Raw genomic sequence first — 21,062 nt, 5'->3', positions numbered from 1 at the left:
GGATTCATCCTAAGGCCTGATTTATAGAGTGACGCGGCAGGGCCGCACGCTGAAAATGGCTGGTTTTCAAGCCTCCAACACGTCGCATTGTGTCAGCTTGGAGATCGGCTATTTTCTGTGTATAAATCGTCTACGACCTTTCTTTCACATCAGTGCATGAATCTCAAATTCTCAAATGTGTTCATATAGCACCTTTTAAGAGGCTTTACAATGTGCATTACATTCACACACTGACGGCGTGCAAGGCACCACCAACCTGCTCATCAGGAGCAATTAGGGGTCCAGTGTCTTGCTCAATGACACTAACTCCCCCGGGATTGAACCGGGAACCTGTCGGTTCACAAGCGACCGCTCTACCTCCTGAGCCACTGCCGAATATGGTTTAACGCTCACCTTTGTGTTCTTATAGATTGTGAGGCATTCGTTTGAAAACGTTCCAAGTGTAGCAGCAGCTGCCAGTCAGTTGTGCCTCCCTGTTGGGGGCTTTTTACTGCTAAGAATCTGACCATTATTTATGATTCACCTTATAGACATTACTTTATGTATTTGTTTATTTATTCTGAACCCCATTAGCTTACGCTTAGAGTAAATGATTTTGTACACTTGTTTTCAATGACAAAATGAAATTGTCCATCCACCATCCAACAAATGTGAATACATACTGTACAGACAATATATTGTGATGCATTAAAGAAAGGAGTTATGTTATAGTGCGTTCCTATATTAAAGTTTGCTAATGGGAGGGAGGGTGGCCGGACAGACGAACGGACCACACCTACAGTATGTCACTCTTGACTCGGACATGACCATAAACAAACCATATGCCCATATATAGGCATGTCACTATGACTTAGACTATGACTAGGGCCGCGTCCTGGCCCGAACCTCAAGTTTAAAGATAAATGTCTAATGTTACGAACACTTTTCATAAAATACAGAAGACACCATTCATATTCATCACAGTCCCTGCTGTAACATGCAGCATTATTGCACTACTCTTTTTTTTAAGCCTATGCCCTATAGAGTGTCGCAGTCCCGCCCCCTTTAACCCATTTTGGGTGGGAACCACTTCTGGTGTTAGCATTATGTTATGCTTAAGCTATTGAAAAATAGCTCAAGCATAACAAGCAAGCTTGTAGGTCTGCTATTTTAGAATAATCGAAGAACGACTGACATAGAAACATAGCTTTTTCAGGAAACTGTCAGGATGTAGAAGACATTTTTAGAATCTGATCTCAGGTCAGAATGGGTTAAGAACGAGGAGTGGCCCAGGAAAGAATTCCCCATTCATGTTCCCCATAGGCTTCATCTAATTAATTACTAAGAAGAAAAACTAAACAAAAAGTGTTGTACCCAAAACATTGTGTTTGTTGTCACGATTTGAGTTGGCTTTGTCCGCCGGCGTAAATGTCTTTAAATAAATACTTTTTGAAAAGCCTATGGGGAAAATGAATGGGGAATTCTTTCCTGGGCCACTCGTTCTGAAAGGGGGCGGGACTGCGACGCTCTATACCAGTAAAAAATAAACAATCTTTTCGGTGTTGAGAATCGATACAGCCTCATAAGATTATTGTGTATCGATGTTTTCTTACACATCTGTTATATGTACACCCCCCTCTCCCTCCATACTCAGCCATGCACACACACGCACGTGCGCGCGCACACGCACACACCAGAGCCTTGATGGGATGGGAGGAAGGGGCTTTGTCTATAGCTGTGTGACAGGTGTAATATTGCACACTGCAGCTTCACTGCCCCAGTGAATGATTGTGAAGGGATTTGCCTGTGTGTGTGTGTGTGTGTGTGTGTGTGTGTGTGTGTGTGTGTGTGTGTGTGTGTGTGTGTGTGTGTGCGTGTGCGTGCGCGTGCATGCGTGTAAGGGTGCATGTGTGCATCCCTGTGGTGTAGTGATTCTTCCTAGAGGGTGGTAGAGTCCATATTCACATGCATTATTTACAAATGTATGCTGCATGGATGTGTGTTATATTACTCTGGTGGATGGTGATTGTTTCATAGAGTTGTAGATCTCTTCTTTATATCTCTGTGGTGTTCTGCGTCGTCCTGCTCTCTGTGTTCTGGATAATAGATCAGTATATCGTCTCTGTCTGTCGGGTGGAAACCCAAAACTGTTGGTCTCTGTGGACGATAAGTCGGCCATTATTCACTGGGATCTGCATCTGGACCTCCTGTGAACTCTGGTTGAAGATTACATTGTTTCTTCATCGTTAATCTCTGGCTCTGTCGTTTTACCTCCGTTGTTATTATCATCATGATTCAATTAAATGCATTGTGATTACGGCAAATTAGACATTGGGTTACTTGTGAAAATATGAACAGCATTATTTTTGGTTGCAAGGCACCAGCGCTTTATTTTTTATGAAGCTATAGGAAAATGTGTTTACCTAATATTAAACTACGGCACAAAAACACTGTGAAAGATTATGGAATACCTGCCTTGGGCATGAAGAATACATCATGTCTCCTGAATAGAGTTGCTTTACACATTTTAGTGTCTTCTAAAAAAAGTTAAAGTTTAAAGCTCTGGTATTGTGAGATGCCAGAGCTTTAAAGGACAATTCCATACTAAAAGGCTTTCTTACCTTTCTTTGTAGTTGTTACGTCCCCACCAAAGAGGTCCAGGTGTTATTTTCATATTTTGTGCAAAATCTCCTTGTTGGCTATTTCCCCTACCATAAGCCCTAAATGAATTGCATTGAATTTAATGGGAATTGAATGGGGCTATGGGTTGTTGTGCTAATTCGCTTATTTTCATTGCTCAAAATTATAATTTCTTTGTATATATCCTCTCTTCATAATGTAAATAACATCCCAAGCGGCACACTTTACTACTTCTTTCGATGGAAATAAGCGAACTAGCATAACACCCCATAGCCCCATTCAATTCCCATTCAATGCAATGCAATTCATTGAGGGCTTATGGTAGGGAAAATAGCCAATAAGGAGCTTTTGCACAAAAAACACCTGGACCTCTTTGGTGGGGACGTAACAAGGTAAGAAAGATAAGAAAGCATTCTAACATGGAATTCTCCTTTAAACTTCCACAATGCTAGTATAAAAAAAGTAATACTCAATACTGTTTTGCCGACACGGAGAAGAAGAAAAATACACCATCAATGGGGTCAGATAAGGTGGTTATGGGTTTAAATCATCTATGAAGTCAGTTTGCTGGTTATGGGTTCAATTAATCCATTAAATGATAATCCCGGAATAGCCGTTTTCTTACCTTATTCTGTTATTATATATCCTGAAATGCGTGGTACAGATGAAAGTTTTCACAACTGAGCGTGGGCGGTGGGGGTTTCGCGGTTTCATTTATTTTTATAGCTCAAAAATTAATTTTTCATATTCCACTACGGCGGCAACTAAATACTCTACACACCGTGGAGAGTATATTTAGTCATTATGAAAGACTGATATCTAATAATAATAAAACAAAATCATCTGTATCACTCGTTCTGGGATATAATAATAACATCAGATTAACCCATTTTGGGCGGAAACCCATTTTGGTGTTAGCATCATGTCGTGCTTTAGCTATTGAAAAATAGCAGATCTACAAGCTCATAGCGCTACCGAGTGGCGCGCTATGAGCTTGTAGGTCTGCTATTTTTGAAAAATCAAAGAACGACTGACATAGAAATCTGATAGATAGAATAGAATCTGATCTCAGGTCAGAATGGGTTAAGGTAAGAAAGTGTCTATAGTCCGGTAATCCTTCAACGGGGTCGGTTCTGTTCTCATGCCATGTTGTTGTTCTCCTCTGCTCTGCTCTCTCCTCAGATCGAGAAGATCATGACTCTGATTGGCGCCGGCATCGACTTCTCCCGAGACCAGCAGTACGCCACGCCAGGTACAGTTACTACAGTATAACTTCATATTATCATCATTATATAAACCTATGCTGCACTCGTAGCATACAGGGCCCTATCTTACAGTTACTGTATAACTTCATATTATCATTATATAAACCCATGCTGCACTCGTAGCATACAGGGCCCTATCTTACAGTTACTGTATAACTTCATATTATCATCATTATATAAACCCATGCTGCACTCGTAACATACAGGGCCCTATCTTACGTGACCAGCGCTATTGTGCGAGAACTCATTTTACCGCCTGGTACCGGCAGTAACATAATTATCTTCCCCACGTGCAGCTGCTTTCCGCTCTACACTGTTTAGCTTCAGATACCACAGCGTGGGCGAGTTTGCGTCTGGATATGTGTGGTTTTGTGATGTCAGGTTTTCTTTTAATGACCCTGCATGGGTCCAGTTGTGTTAACTCAGGGATATCTATATATAAATATAAATATCTATATACAAGTCCAGCAAAGAGAATAAATGCAAAACGACACACAGAGAAAGGCAGGTTCAAGGTTTGTATTGGGAAGTAAATGCAGTTAGTTCAGTACATGGACATGACTTTTCTTCTTTTAAATATTGTATATGAACCCAGACACTCTTGCACAGCTTTCTTCCATTCGGGGGAAATTAACTTGGCTGTTAATAATATTACCTTTCTTTTTTCTCCAGTGCCTTTAAGAGCTGGTGTTATCTCAGTACTTATTGGTGCATATTATGGGAGATGAATATTTATTTTCTGTGGGGTTTAAATGTGTGGGTTTTATCTCCTTATGCTTCAACGTTGTGGAATAAATCCCATCGCTGTTGGTTTTAGGTTTATATGGGTTCCCTCAGGCTGGAGAATAAAAGGCTGTAGCGTAGCTTTGCTCTTGGCCTCTGGTAGAGACCGTTATGGCTTTAGTTTGCTTAGCTTTATCTTCCAACCTTTCCTCAAAACCTTCACACTTTACAACTATGTCTATGTTAGTCTTACATGATTTGCAGGATTTTGTCATGGATGGGTGGGAAACCTTGTATTTCCAAAACCTTTCAAAAAAATAAAAACACAACCTGATTGATTGATTGATTGCTATCTTAATTGATCATAAGAATAAAAATATATGTCACATGTACATGACTTACATACTGTGTTCCGAATTGATTCGAGGTACATATTATTTCATCACAAATGACAGGCGCACTTCTACTAGATGTATTTACGTTAAAATGGGGATATATATATATACGAGGTTTCTGCCCGACGGTGATGATTGTGCTTTGGCCAAAAGGCTAGTATACGCTTATTTGTCTCTAGACGTCTTATTAGCCGAGCTTTTCCACACGTTTGTATAGTTTAAATTGTCACTAACCATCCCTTCCTGATCAATGGAGCTATCTGAATAGCCTCAAGGGAAATCAAGCTAGCTCTCAGATACAGTTAAAATAGAGGAGGCCGCTGGCAGCCGGGAAGAACAACACACAGTGGTGGAAAAACATTTAACGTGTTTGGTACATGTACCAAAAGTAAAAGTGCTCATGGTGCAGAATGTCCCAATTCAATGTTCCGTTTCCGTGCATAAAACCTTTTGAAAATAGCAGATTGGCTATTATCAAATGGACTCATTTGTATATAGGGCTGAATTGGTTAAGGTATGTTTTTTGTTTCAAGTTTTCAAATAATTGTAGTAGAGTAAAAAGTGCAATATATTTGCCTCTGTGATGTGATGGAGTAAAAGTATTGTAAATTGGAGATGCATAAGTAAAGTGGGAAATGCCTCAACGTTGTACTTAAATAGCCTACAGTACTTGAGTAAATGTACTTAGTTACTTTCCTCCTCTGACAACGTGCACCAGAGGTGTGGACAGCTGGTGTTCTTTCTGATGAGCTGACATCGGCAGCCACAGCCTAGGCCCGGGGTTCTGGTTCTGGTTCTGGACACTCTTCTGTGGCTTCAGCCTGTATATTGTAATATATTTTTAAACCCAGGGGTTGGTTTGACATTCGTTCTTCTGAGGGAATTATTTAGTCACAAGCTCTCGTTGATTACTTTTCATTGTTTCGATATTCATAAAATCAACAACTTATGAAAAAAATCACACCTGTGTGAACTGAGTGTTGCAACTCCCCTCTCCCCCCCCCTCCTCTCCTCTCCCCCCTCTCCTCTCCTCTCCTCTCTCTCTCTCTCTCTCTCTCTCTCTCTCTCTCTCTCTCTCTCTCTCTCTCTCTCTCTCTCTCTCTCTCTCTCTCTCTCTCTCTCTCTCTAGCAGGCAACAGTGCAGCACTAATACTACTGTATCTCTCTGTCTCTCTCTGTTTCTGGTACAACAGCGCCCCTACTGGTAGTCAGTCATACTGGTGCTCATGAACACATACACATGTGAACCAACACATAGTTGAACACGGACATTGCTGTTCCTTGGAGTGGTTGCACCACTCAAAAAAAGATGCAATATGGAGCGAAGGCATCAAGGCAATGATGTAGTACTGTAGTATATAACTCAATGATGTAGTACTGTAGTATATAACTCAATGATGTAGTACTGTAGTATATAACTCAATGATGTAGTACTGTAGTATATAACTCAATGATGTAGTACTGTAGTATATAACTCCGGGGATGTCCCCATTTGTTTCAGAACGGTGCTTCCAGTCTCTGTTCTCTAACCCAGATACAGCTAGCCGGGGTCTTTCTGCCAAAGTCACCCCGCAGGGCAGTGGTTCCCAAACTTTTTCGTGTCAAGGACCCCCAAATCAAATCAACATTGTAAAGTTGCCCGAACGGCCAAGGCTCCAAGAATAGACGCAGTCCAAGAATGTACATCTTTTGTTGTATTTATTTACCTCCAAAACTGATGAACAGCCCATATGACGGATTGTCACAGCCTGGGTCTGAGGCAAAACCAAATACTGCACAAATGATACTGGCCACAATACACTTTCAAAAACCAAAAGTAAGAAATAAACACTTGATAACTAACAAAGACAAAAACAACAAACCAAGAACTAAAGACACTGAAAACAGGCTATGCCTTTCCTGAAGACCCTGGCAGCTCTCCCTTGGTGTTGTCTCTTTGCTGTCTCAAGCCAACTGAGCAATCTCCCAAACATTTCCACAAGCCTCCCTTATATACCAGGTGAGACCCCACCCACAATGATTAGTAATTGGACCAATCTACTCAAACAAGGTAAACCATGACCCATGAGTTAGACCAACTATACAATTACACATTTAGAGTCTGAATGTTTTCCAAGGCATCACATCAAACACAAAACAATTATGATAGCATTAGGCAACACCGATAAGTAGTACAGTATATGATGCTACACATAGCCACACCTCCAAGGAGCTTAATGACAGTCAATTAATGGGAGCCGCTGTGCAGTGTGCGTTTGTAATGTTCAGTTTCACCTTGTGGAGTCTTCTAGTGTCTATAGGGCACGGGTTGCCCCGTGACATTTCCCCCCCCTTCAGATGACGCCCCCTGTGGCGTCCTCGAAAGAAGACCACCAAAGTTCTCACCCCACAAGTGAACCAGTAGTAGACACTGCTTCCCCAGCAGGTGCCATGGCTGTGCCCCCTGTGGCGTCCTGTCCCCTGGAGCTGGGCCATCCGGAGGTTGAGGCCACTGAACTGCTGCCTCTCCTTCACCTTCTCTGTACCATTGTCCCTCTGGAACTGATGAACCGGCTCCACCAGCTTGATGTGGTTGGCAAAGCTTGCCTCTTGGGAAGTGGCTGTGTCCACCATGGGTTGGAAGCCTTCCTCGACAGCTCCCCCTGTGGCACCCTCTTCCTCCAAGAGTATGGCTTTCTGCTGCTGGTGATGTTGCTTTGTAGGCATTCTGGACTGTCTTTTCTTCTTTTTCCGCTGCCACCACATGTAAAGTTGCCCGAACGGCCAAGGCTCCAAGAATAGACGCAGTCCAAGAATGTACATCTTTTGTTGTATTTATTTACCTCCAAAACTGATGAACAGCCCATATGACGGATTGTCACAGCCTGGGTCTGAGGCAAAACCAAATACTGCACAAATGATACTGGCCACAATACACTTTCAAAAACCAAAAGTAAGAAATAAACACTTGATAACTAACAAAGACAAAAACAACAAACCAAGAACTAAAGACACTGAAAACAGGCTATGCCTTTCCTGAAGACCCTGGCAGCTCTCCCTTGGTGTTGTCTCTTTGCTGTCTCAAGCCAACTGAGCAATCTCCCAAACATTTCCACAAGCCTCCCTTATATACCAGGTGAGACCCCACCCACAATGATTAGTAATTGGACCAATCTACTCAAACAAGGTAAACCATGACCCATGAGTTAGACCAACTATACAATTACACATTTAGAGTCTGAATGTTTTCCAAGGCATCACATCAAACACAAAACAATTATGATAGCATTAGGCAACACCGATAAGTAGTACAGTATATGATGCTACACATAGCCACACCTCCAAGGAGCTTAATGACAGTCAATTAATGGGAGCCGCTGTGCAGTGTGCGTTTGTAATGTTCAGTTTCACCTTGTGGAGTCTTCTAGTGTCTATAGGGCACGGGTTGCCCCGTGACAAACATGTATTAGGCCACGGACCCCCAAATCAACATGTATTAGGCCACGGACCCCCAAATCAACATGTATTAGGCCACGGACCCCCCGTTTGAAGATGTGCCAGTGACCCCCATAAGGGAAGATTTGTACGGCTCTAGCAGTGATTTTCACACACATTACGCTACGGACCCTCGATTTAATGGCATTTCTACCTCGGGTACCACAATTTATATTGGAAAACGAAAATGTTAATTTTACTCTGAGAGTGAACCAAATGGACCCGTTAGGGGGTCCGGCTACTGCGTGCGTGCGTGCCTGCGTGCATGCGTGCGTGCGTACGTGCGTGCATACGTGCGTGGCATATTCCATACTCTGGCGCTGTACCCTATTTTCTTCCTGCCCAGCGATTGGTCCCAGTCGTCCAGACAAGCTATTCTTGCCACCAACAAAGACAAAGACAAACAAGTGCATGTGGGCGCTTTCGGTCAACGTGGAAACCGTGTATGTCCAAAAAAAAGGTTGATTCTATAAGAACCTGTATTTCAATGGATCCAATGTAGTGTAGTCACTAGTGTAGACAATGTAGTGTAGTCACTAGTGTAGACAATGTAGTGTAGTCACTAGTGTAGACAATGTAGTGTAGTCACTAGTGTAGACAATGTAGTCGCTTTTCATTGGCCTAATATTTGACGAAACCCACACTGACACACTTTAACAGTTTAACCCCTTTTGGTGTAAGCATTATGTTATGCTTTAGCTATTGAAAAATAGCAGATCTGACTGCTATTTTAGAGAAATCGAAGAACCACTGACATGTAGTAGAGAAACCCTGTGGCATTGACTCCTCTGTCCCTCTTGTCCCAACATCACTCAGTACATCTAATCCACCAGCCCACGGTTTACATTCAAAGCACAGCCCTAATCACACCACACCGAAGCACTGGGCTGGATTTATTGTAGCCATTGTTGTCTATATATTTATTTACTGCATTGGATTGAGGTCTTTAAATATTAATGCCCACACAGTGCATGTCAGGGCATTGTCTGTTTTTATCTTTTTATTTTTGCTTTATAGACATGAGGCCTGCGATGCCTTCTAGACTTGTAGATCTGTCTTTATAGACATGAGGCCTGCGATGCCTTCTAGACTTGTAGATCTGTCTTTATAGACGTGATGCCTGCGATGCGTTCTGAACTTGTAGATCTGTCTTTATAGACGTGATGCCTGCGATGCCTTCTCAACTTGTAGATCTGTCTTTATAGACGTGATGCCTGCGATGCCTTCTGAACTTGTAGATCTGTCTTTATAGACGTGATGCCTGCGATGCCTTCTGAACTTGTAGATCTGCCTTTATAGACGTGATGCCTGCCATGCGTTCTGAACTTGTAGATCTGCCTTTATAGACGTGATGCCTGCCATGCGTTCTGAACTTGTAGATCTGTCTTTATAGACGTGATGCCTGCGATGCGTTCTGAACTTGTAGATCTGTCTTTATAGACGTGATGCCTGCGATGCCTTCTGAACTTGTAGATCTGTCTTTATAGACGTGAGGCCTGCGATGCCTTCTGAACTTGTAGATCTGTCTTTATAGACATGAGGCCTGCGATGCGTTTTGAACTTGTAGATCTGTCTTTATAGACGTGATGCCTGCGATGCGTTCTGAACTTGTAGATCTGTCTTTATAGACGTGATGCCTGCGATGCGTTCTGAACTTGTAGATCTGTCTTTATAGACGTGAGGCCTGCGATGCGTTCTGAACTTGTAGATCTGTATTTATAGACGTGATGCCTGCGATGCCTTCTGAACTTGTAGATCTGTCTTTATAGACGTGATGCCTGCGATGCGTTCTGAACTTGTAGATCTGTCTTTATAGACGTGATGCCTGCGATGCCTTCTGAACTTGTAGATCTGTCTTTATAGACGTGATGCCTGCCATGCGTTCTGAACTTGTAGATCTGTCTTTATAGACGTGATGCCTGCGATGCGTTCTGAACTTGTAGATCTGTCTTTATAGACGTGATGCCTGCGATGCGTTCTGAACTTGTAGATCTGTCTTTATAGACGTGATGCCTGCGATGCCTTCTGAACTTGTAGATCTGTCTTTATAGACGTGATGCCTGCGATGCCTTCTGAACTTGTAGATCTGTCTTTATAGACATGATGCCTGCGATGCCTTCTGAACTTGTAGATCTGTCTTTATAGACGTGATGCCTGCGATGCGTTCTGAACTTGTAGATCTGTCTTTATAGACGTGATGCCTGCGATGCCTTCTGAACTTGTAGATCTGTCTTTATAGACGTGATGCCTGCGATGCCTTCTGAACTTGTAGATCTGTCTTTATAGACGTGATGCCTGCGATGCCTTCTGAACTTGTAGATCTGTCTTTATAGACGTGATGCCTGCGATGCCTTCTGAACTTGTAGATCTGTCTTTATAGACGTGATGCCTGCGATGCCTTCTGAACTTGTAGATCTGTCTTTATAGACATGATGCCTGCGATGCGTTCTGAACTTGTAGATCTGTCTTTATAGACGTGATGCCTGCGATGCCTTCTGAACTTGTAGATCTGTCTTTATAGACGTGATGCCTGCCATGCGTTCTGAACTTGTAGATCTGTCTTTATAGACGTGATGCCTGCGATGCGTTCTGAACTTGTAGATCTGTCTTTATAGACGTGATGCCTGCGATGCGTTCTGAACTTGTAGATCTGTCTTTATAGACGTGATGCCTGCGATGCGTTCTGAACTTGTAGATCTGTATTTATAGACGTGATGCCTGCGATGCCTTCTGAACTTGTAGATCTGTCTTTATAGACGTGATGCCTGCGATGCGTTCTGAACTTGTAGATCTGTCTTTATAGACATGATGCCTGCGATGCCTTCTGAACTTGTAGATCTGCCTTTATAGACGTGATGCCTGCGATGCGTTCTGAACTTGTAGATCTGTCTTTATAGACATGAGGCCTGCGATGCGTTCTGAACTTGTAGATCTGTCTTTATAGACGTGATGCCTGCCATGCGTTCTGAACTTGTAGATCTGTCTTTATAGACCTGATGCCTGCGATGCCTTCTGAACTTGTAGATCTGTCTTTATAGACATGATGCCTGCGATGCCTTCTGAACTTGTAGATCTGTCTTTATAGACGTGATGCCTGCTATGTGTTCTGAACTTGTAGATCTGTCTTTATAGACCTGATGCCTGCGATGCGTTCTGAACTTGTAGATCTGTCGTACAACAGAGAATAAAGCCAAGAATGACCCAAGACTGCAGCAAAGCTGTTATTATCGCCTGTCCAGCGGGTCGCTTGAACCTTGAACCCTGTCCAATCGGCTGCCAGAGCCTGTCCAGCGGGTCGCTTGAACCTTGAGTCCTGTCCAATCGGCTGCCAGAGCCTGTGGCTCCATCCCAACAAGCGGGCGGCCGTGCCTTTTTGTCATTATATTTTTATCTGCTGATTGATTAGCCATTACCTCGTCAAAGTGAAATGGATGGAGGGGGGGTTAGGTCAGAGGGAGAGGGAGGGAGGGAGGGAGGGAGGGAGGGAGGGAGGGAGGGAGGGAGGGAGGGAGGGAGAGAGAGAGGAAATTATTGAGGGGGATCTGTAAGCTAAATGGACAAACAAACACCCATGATGCAGAGAGAGGAGAGGAGGAGGAGGAGGAGGGGAGGCAGTGAAGGGAGGGGAGAGACGCATGCAAGCAAGTAGGGGGAGAGAGAGAGGGGGAAGAGAGAGAGAGGAGAGAGAGAGAGAGGAGAGAGAGAGACACAGAGAGAGAGAGAGAGAGAGAGACACAGAGAGAGAGAGAGAGAGAGAGAGAGAGAGAGAGAGAGAGAGAGGAGAGAGAGAGACACAGAGAGAGAGAGAGAGAGAGAGAGAGAGAGAGAGAGTATAGGAAGTACAGTGAGGAGCAGCTATAGCAGCATTTCATCAGGACGATGGAAGGACGTTACGTTGCGTCGTTAGACCTCCAGGATATGCTGCTCTGTTCTTCAGCCTGCTGAGACCCACTGGACTTCAGCAGGACAGGACAGGACAGGACAGGACAGGACAGGACAGGACAGGACAGGACAGGACAGGACAAGACAGACAGACAGACAGACAGACAGACAGGCAGAGGGAGCCGGAGTTCACGTCCAATTGAGGAATGTTTGTTTTGCGGAGCTGACGGGACTCGTCTGTAACTACTGAGGAGTTGGTCTGCAGTGTGACCTGGAATCTGCCCTCAACGGGACTGTGTGTGTGTGTGTGTGTGTGTGTGTGTGTCATGGTGGTGGTGGTGGGAGGGTGGGCAGCTAGTGACATGGAAAGAACGTACACAGTTAAAGGGACACATAAAGTTAAATGACCAGCCGTTTTCGTCCGCTAATTTTAATGTTACGATGATATTTTGTTGAGTTGAGTTTCCGCTTTTGATTTATTATTCTTTATTTTTCTCCGTTTGTTTTGTTTTTCGTCTCCATGATCCTGATCTGATAAATGCGTCCCTTTTAAGAACGATGGTGTTGATTTAGAATGATATAGTTTATAATGACACGACTATCAACATTCAGAGGCTGAGTTTGAATGGTTACAACAAGGTGTGTGCGTGTGTTTTTTTGTTTATGGACTGGAATGACTTTTAGATGAAATGCATGTCTACAGTTAAACGGAGTCAGTTGTGTTCAAGTTGTGTCTCCGGTTGTGGTCAGATCCTGGACTCCTCTCTGCGTTGCACCGTGACTGGACACATGGTTTTCTATTAGCCTGTGTGTGTAGTTCCTCTTTGTTCTGCTGTACTGCCTCGTGCGCTCGTGCGTGTGCGTGCGTGTGTTTGTGTGCGTGTGTGTGTGCGTGCGGTCTGCTGACGAGGTCAGATCGGTGCATCAGGGATGAGTGTGGTCGGCAGTCGTCCAGATCCAGCGGTCTGCTCTTCCGTCTCCTCCAGAGTTTCCAGAGGATTCAGAGATCATGCAGTGCTTCACTCCTCTCCGTCTCCTAGCCAGGTTTCTCATAAAACCATGGGATTGTATAGGATGTGCGTTTAATTAGACCTGTGAGTTTTTAATCTTCAGCAAAGTCTATTTCCTGACACACGGGACATGGACGTTGTTGCTTTTGTTGTGCTTCTTACAGACAATTTTGTATTTTCTTTTTAACAGACCAAAGATGTGTTGTGGATTTTAACTTGTACGCAACCAGCTTCCATTCACCCAACGCTTGGGACTCAGACCTTTTGTTTTAATAGTGCATATTATTAAAACAAAATGGCGTTTCGGACTTCCACTTTTGGAAATGTTTAGGGTATATGGTAGATTAGAGCTTGTATAAACGTCATACGCCTGGTGGATGTCCGTGCAACCGAAACGTATCTGCATTAAACTATTTTTTTATTTTTGCAAGTGAAGACTGTGCAGGACTCCCCCCTTTTTTTTTTGCTCTTCTCAAGCTGGTATAAACAACCGTCTTGAGCACCGCGGCGCTGCCCCCTGGTGGAGACCAAGGGGTATATAGTTGTGTTCCGTCGGAAACCGTGGCCCTCGGCCTCCGCTGACCCGGCGGGAGCCGCCGCCACCCCGTCCCGCGGGCGACACTGTCTCACCAGCCGCTCGCCGATGACGCGGACGGCGGCGCCCCCTGTGGCGGCTGCCTCTGCTGGCCCCGGATGATGTGGCAGTGCACCCTGTCGCCCTCCGGGTGTCGCTGTTACCGCCTCAAGGGTTTCTCTCTGCTCAAGCGCTTCCCTCTGTCAACGCCAGGTGGCGCTGCCGTGGCGGGGTCCAGGCTGCTGGAGCAGCCGGTGGGTGATTGGCTGGAGCACGTGGGGCTGCCGCAGTACGAGAGCAAGCTGCTGCTCAACGGCTTCGACGACCTGCACTACCTGGTGAGTGACCTTTGACCCTCCTCTCACTGTTAGACCCTCCACTACCTGGTGAGTGACCTTTGACCCTCCACTCACTACCTGGTGAGTGACCTTTGACCTTACCACTGGCTGTGTTAGACCCTCCACTCACTACCTGGTGAGTGACCTTTGACCCTACCACTCACTACCTGGTGAGTGACCTTTGACCCTACCACTCACTACCTGGTGAGTGACCTTTGACCTTACCACTCACTACCTGCTGAGTGACCTTTGACCCTCCACTCACTACCTGGTGAGTGACCTTTGACCCTCCACTCACTACCTGGTGAGTGACCTTTGACCCTCCACTCACAACCTGGTGAGTGACCTTTGACCCTCCACTCACTACCTGGTGAGTGACCTTTGACCCTCCACTCACTGTGTTAGACCCTCCACTCAGCACCTGGTGAGTGACCTTAAGGTGTTAGACCCTCCACTGCCTGGTGAGTGACCTTAGGGTGTTAGACCCTCCACTGCCTGGTGAGTGACCTTTGACCTTACCACTCACTACCTGGTGAGTGACCTTAGGGTGTTAGACCCTCCACTGCCTGGTGAGTGACCTTTGACCTTACCACTCACTACCTGGTGAGTGACCTTAGGGTGTTAGACCCTCCACTGCCTGGTGAGTGACCTAAAAAAAAGAAAACAATACAATATATTTGGTTGATTACGTGCATACTACTATTTGGTGACTTACAATAAGCGAGGTAAAGAAAGTAGTACGCTGCACTTCTCATGAACGTCTGTGGGTCTACTGAGTGTGTTTAAGTGTCCACCCTGTATCACCTCTCTGTTCCACTTCCTGGTTCGCTCAAATGGGTTGTGTGTTGTCTGGAGTTAAGTGTTTTCTCTCTCCGCGCGTTCAGTGTCGTCTGATTCGTTTAGTTGTTCTCTCTCTGTTTCTCCTCTTCTCTCTCTCTCTCTCTCTCTCTCTCCCTCTCCCTCTCCCTCTCCCTCTCCCTCTCCCTCTCCCTCTCTCTCTCTCTCTCTGTCTCTGTGCCAGTCTTTCCATTTCCTTCCAGCAGGTTGTTTTGTAAACTCATCACATATGGCTGTGTTGTCACCTCTCCATTAGCTCTCAGCCGGTACCATTAGCTTCCTTTGAAGTCCAATAAGCTGAAACCCCCTGAGTGCTCCACTTGCCATTTTTCAATCGCAGTTTGATTACCACTGCAAGCAGGTTTTGATTTGTGCGTTAAGCCATGATGATAAGCTCTTGCTAAATGGTAAATTGTGCGTCGTAAATTGTACGTTTCTCCAAAGCGCTGTACATAATGTGCATTACATTCACCTATCCGTTCACACGTTCACACACTGCTCTGTCAGCGGAGGGAAGATGCCAACCTGCTCCTCGTCAGAAACGGTTAGGTCTTTGGTGTCTTGCTCAGCGACACGTCGACACACAGCCAGGAGCTGAGGATCAAACTCGCAACCTGCCAGTTCGCTCTAACTCCTGACTGAGCCTCTGCTGATCCACAGCATCACCCACCATAGATGTTTGTATCGTACAGTGGTGTAACTACGTACATTTACTCAAGTATTGTACCTCTTAAAGCTGCTATAAACAATAATATGTCAAAAATGTAATTACCTTTTTATTGTTTTGGCATTCAGAGACAGCCAGCAATGCGGAGAACGCTCCCAAAAGAAACTGGTCTCTGTGACACAGAGACCGCATTCAATCTGCATTCAAAGATGTTCCTAGAAGCTTTGTCACCGCAGGACACATTGTTATTGTGTTAAGAAGAGGAACACTCTTCTCACCTCATGTCACCCCCCCCCCCCACCCCAACTAAGGGTTGATTCTGACAGACATTTGTAATGAAATTCCATTTTGTTTATATTGTTAGTTTGTTTTAGTCTAGTTTCAGTTGGCTAAATACCCTGTGATGGTGTTGAAATGCTCAGGAATGTTCAGAAGCTAAAGTTGAACCAAAAATAAAAGGTTTATTTATTCCATCTCCATTTAGTTCCAGGCTTGAAAATCTAATCAATATATATATTTTTTTAACAGCTAAAACAACATACTGTACATGGAGACACATTTGAGATATGATCCACATTCCCAGGCGGTTTTAAATGGGATTTAAATCAGATTACTAAAGATGTGTCTCAGTCTGGAGTCTCTGGACACTCTGACTCTGAAACCTGAACTCACGTCATCATAACGGCGTATCGCTTGGCGAAAATAACCCAATGCCTGTCATCATTTTTACACATGCCTATATCATTGCGTTGTTACCACGACAACCAATGAACGCAATGTCTAATTCTGAATACACGGGTCTGATCTGATATGATCACTGGTAAATAATAGCAGTGGACAGGTAGATCCTAAAGATCACATTTAATAACAGTGTGGACAGGTAGATCCTAAAGATAGTTTAGTCTTTCTCCCTCCATCCTCGGTGTTGGATGTGGATTTGATAATGTCTCTTTAAAATCGATGTCTCCACTTATCTATGCCTTCTTAGTTTCAGTGTTATCACAGATAATAATAATAGCATTCCAATTATAGAAACTTGAAACAAAGTCTAATCAATAACACAATATAATACAATACAGTATCTCTCTCCCTCTCTCTCTGTCTCTCTCTCTCTCTCTCTCTCTCTCTGTCTCTCTCTACGCACTGTTCACTTGAAAATCTATAATCTATAAGCTATTTTCGGCCAGTGATATTGCATGACAACAGTCAGTATGACTGAACATATTATAGTCCTATGATGAAGGTTCATTCCAGCCATCCTGATCTCTCGTCCACCCTACAGAGTCCTCCAGGTCTTATTTTGGAAATGGATCAATAGCACTCAGTGTTCAGAGCTTTGAGGCACAGATACAAAACAATTAGATGCCTTTTTATTGACTCCCAGAGCAGAGACAGTTATTAGGAAGATGAGCTGCGTTTCAAACCATCTTACATTTGTACTTTACTGTAAGCAAGTACAATATTTTGAATAAATTAACTTGGTTACTTTGCACCACTGATCCTTTGAGTGTGACGGATGGTGACACTGTGTTGGTTGTACGTACGTTGAAGGCCACTGTGGCTCAGATCAGCAGCACAGAGATGCTGCTGAATGCTGATCACACAGAGATGCTGCTGAATGCTGATCACACAGAGATGTAAGTCTTCTGTCTGCAGAGCTCACCCAGAAATCAGACCAGCCTCTCCTCTTTTGTGGAAATTTCACGAACAGTGAAAGAAAATCCCTTTCTGGCCAAAAAGTACCGTTTATACGTGTGGTGGGGGGCTCAGAGTGCTTCCACTAAGGAAAGTAGGCTTTCTATTGACACAACCTGTCTTAACAGTTTCCGTGCCTTGAATGGATTACTCCAGGTTAATGTCGCTGCCGTATCGGACATACCCGCCTTTTGTTTTATGTGTTTAATCCGCCGTAATGTAATGAATCAAAAGAAAATCCGTCTTCGTCGCAGAGTATGAGACTGGATGGCTTCGCTGTGATGACGAAACCGGAAATCGTCACATGCTGTGGGCTGCTAGGGCTTCTGGGAAATTGAGGCCAATGGAAATGCATTGGGTGCAACGCCTCATTGAAACCAATCTTGTGTGCGTCTTCCGCGTGCACCAAGATGGTGGATGCTACACACAGATCATAACAAACCACGGGAGCTTTTTTTGATGGATTTTCGCGGATTAAAAGCCCAAATAATTCAGCGTATGCTCTAAAGGTAATACAACAATCTCGGCAGTGAAGGGGGGTTGATTAAAATGCGGGTTAATCGTAAAAAACAGTCAAACTGTTAATATTGGTGAGTAGGTCAAACGTTCGTGAGATTTCCACTAAAGAGGAGAGGCTGGTCTGATTTCGATTTGAGATTTAAAACGGAAAGTCACATAGCCTTACTGCAGGGCAGAAACGAAGCAGTAGAAGGCTATGGACCAGAGCTAGATTGGGGGTAAGTCCCTGTGACATACTAGCGTTGTGTCCAGGGGGTGTACATCAAGCTGCCTCACGCTACAGAAACAGGAGATAGGCTCCTGCCCTATGGGCCTCATGGCTCGGCAAGGCTACTTAACTTACTTATCGCTACTTTTACTTTTAACTTTTTTAGTTGCAATAAGAAAAGAAAAAAAGTGCTTCTTCTAACATTGCTAGCCTGTCAAGGCGAGGACAGTCATGACGGGATGCTTTGGAGCAGAAGGAACGTGCTTTAAGTCTTGCCTCTGTGCAGACAGAGCTCACTGAGCTCACAGAGGATTGTCTCAGAAAGCGCCAGGCTTTAGAAGCACAGTGTGTGAAGGACAGAGCCAGAGTTTGTTCTGTTTGTCTGAGATACTTTTAACCGTTATCGTTATAGTCCGGGCTTTAGAAGCACAGTGTGTGAAGGACAGAGCCAGAGTTTGTTCTGTTTGTCTGAGATACTTTTAACCGTTATCGTTATAGTCCGGAGCTTTGTTCTTTTTCTTGTTTATCATCAAACACAACAGACCGACTAAGTGTCTAACTGGGAATAAGATAATTGCTGCAATCGAATCGATTCAGGCAAATATAACATCGGGGGGGGGGAAGGATTCATAGATTTAGTTGTGTAGTCTCTGTGGTGACGGTTCAGGGTTTTCTTCTGGCGTGTTAAATCCATTAGTGGAGGAAGGAAGACTACTGGGATAAGTAGAGTCTGTGAACTCCCATTAAAGTGCCTTCATGCACATTCAGAGTGTTGTTGTGAGGGGTACGACACAATCAATAAAGGCTCATCTGTAGTCTTCGCCAGCCAGACTCCCGATGTACTGTAAATCATCATAATCAAAGCCTACTGTATATAGCTTGCTGCTTAGTGATGAAGTGATAAAAGATTAACCCTCCCTATGGTTATCAATCACCATCGTTGAGATGATAGTCTTTCTCGCTCTCGCTCTCACTTTCACTCTCTCTCTCTCCCTCTCCTCTCTCTCTCTCTCTCTCTCTCTCTCTCTCTCTCTCTCTCTCCCTCTCCCTCTCTCTCTCTCTCTCTCTCTCTCTCTCTCTCTCTCTCTCTCTCTCTCTCTCGCTCTTTGAGGGGGATTGAGTGTGTTGATTGCTTTCAACAGTGAAACTTGTCATATTTAAAATCACATGAACATTATTCTTCGCCTGTTCTATAGCCTGGCCCCTTTGACTCAATCATGTCAACAGAATAGAACACGTAGCCTATCAGAAAACAACATCAACCACTGGTTGATTTGATTGATCACAAAGTTATAGTGTGAGTGTGAGTTTAGGCACTTTGATGGGAAAAAGCGTTGCGATGGAGAAATCACACATCCACACGACCCGCTGCCTGGATGTGAAGCAACTATAGTTAGTTACCTCAGTCATAGTGCCTAGTGATACATGCGCTGCTGGTCCATTTGAAGAATTTAAAAACAACAAGGTTTGTCAATCATATTATGGTTTATGGTTTAAACTTTAAGAAGAGATGGTCATCATAGTGATGCAGAGTGAGAGCAGCTCCGCTCTGCTAACTGATCTGACATTATGTACAGTAATCCGTTATTTGCCAGCACCTGCTCCAATTAAATAGTAGCCTATATAAACATTTGAAAACTACATGAGAACCACAATGGGAACGAATCTATAGCGAACACATTCAACACAAACGTTAATGGTCTGATAGTCTGACAGGGGTACGTTGTGAACGATAACGAAAAAAATCTAAAAAAAAATCTTTCAGTGTGTCTTAAATCTCCCTTTTGGGTCTCGACCTGAAAAGTTTGTGAACCACTGTCCTGGTTCACTGTTGGCCTAGGGCATTCACTTCTAGTCATTTTTACTAGTTGACTACCGGTAGTTGCCTAGTTGTTTAACTACCTATGATGTAAAAAAAAAGAAAAAAAATATATATTGGTACATATACAAACTGTGTACATTGGTGACTATAACTATAATCTACCTGATCTTGAGGTCTAAACAAAACTAGTCAACTAGTAGCAACAAGGTGGACTAGTGGATGTACTTGTGGACCAGTAAACTAGTGGCCTAGTTGCTTAATGCCCTATAGGCCTACACAGCACTCTTCCCCTGCTACAGCTGTTTGGCGGACGGGACGACGGGAGCGGAGCTGCATTAGTCAGAGTGCATTAAATAGATTTCCCCACAGAGTTGCACCGTGTCAGTCAGTCAAACACACAACATCCCTGGAGTTCCTACAGCCAGAGGCCCTTCGTTTACCTCGGGAGGGAGTGGGCGAGCGCAGGGCTGAAAATGGCCGTTGTTGTATGATATTTTATCCACTCAGCAGCCTTTCACTCCACTGAATATAATAATCCCATTCAATCATCCTTCCATAGGCAAGGTCACCGGTATGGGAGGTATAGGTTCAGGTTCATTTATTAGTTTTGTCCCCGAGGGGCGATTTGTTGTACGGCAAAGCATCATAACAGGCAGACAACATAAATCACATAAATATACAGTAAAGACACATGGGTACACATAAAACAATAAAACAGTGTTTATGCAGGAGCTTTTAAAAGATGATTGTTTTATCTTTATAAGAGAGTATACAGAGGGAACAACCCGTAATAGAGCCTTGTTTCTCAAAGTTAATTTATCTTTCTTTTACATACTTTTTCAGATGGGGGAGTATGCGAACAAATATGTATATGTCAATTTGGGAGTCAATGTGGGAGGCCGTTGCTCGAAAAAGTTTGAGAACCACTGGAATAGAGGATTCTGTCCGAATCAAACCTGAGATGTTGCAGATATTATGTGGTCATATCTGAGCTATCTGCTCAGATACTGTACTGTCCTGCATCGACCCTGAGG

General features: G+C 44.0%; 1 protein-coding gene across 1 annotated transcript in view; it reads left to right on the top strand.

Annotated features, from left to right (window-relative positions):
* LOC310861878 (ankyrin repeat and SAM domain-containing protein 1A) overlaps positions 1 to 21,062 on the top strand; it is a 153,177-nt gene that overhangs the window by 107,846 nt on the left and 24,269 nt on the right. Inside the window, exons 16-17 of the mRNA XM_083769584.1 lie at positions 3,802 to 3,871; positions 14,156 to 14,280. Of these exons, the coding sequence (XP_083625710.1) occupies positions 3,802 to 3,871; positions 14,156 to 14,280 (195 nt within the window). The remainder of the gene's footprint in view (positions 1 to 3,801; positions 3,872 to 14,155; positions 14,281 to 21,062) is intronic.

The sequence above is a fragment of the Protomyctophum parallelum genome, assembly GCF_964188405.1.
Source record: "Protomyctophum parallelum genome assembly, chromosome: 7".
NCBI classification, from domain to species: domain Eukaryota; kingdom Metazoa; phylum Chordata; class Actinopteri; order Myctophiformes; family Myctophidae; genus Protomyctophum; species Protomyctophum parallelum.
This window is presented reverse-complemented; position numbering and strand designations above follow the sequence as displayed.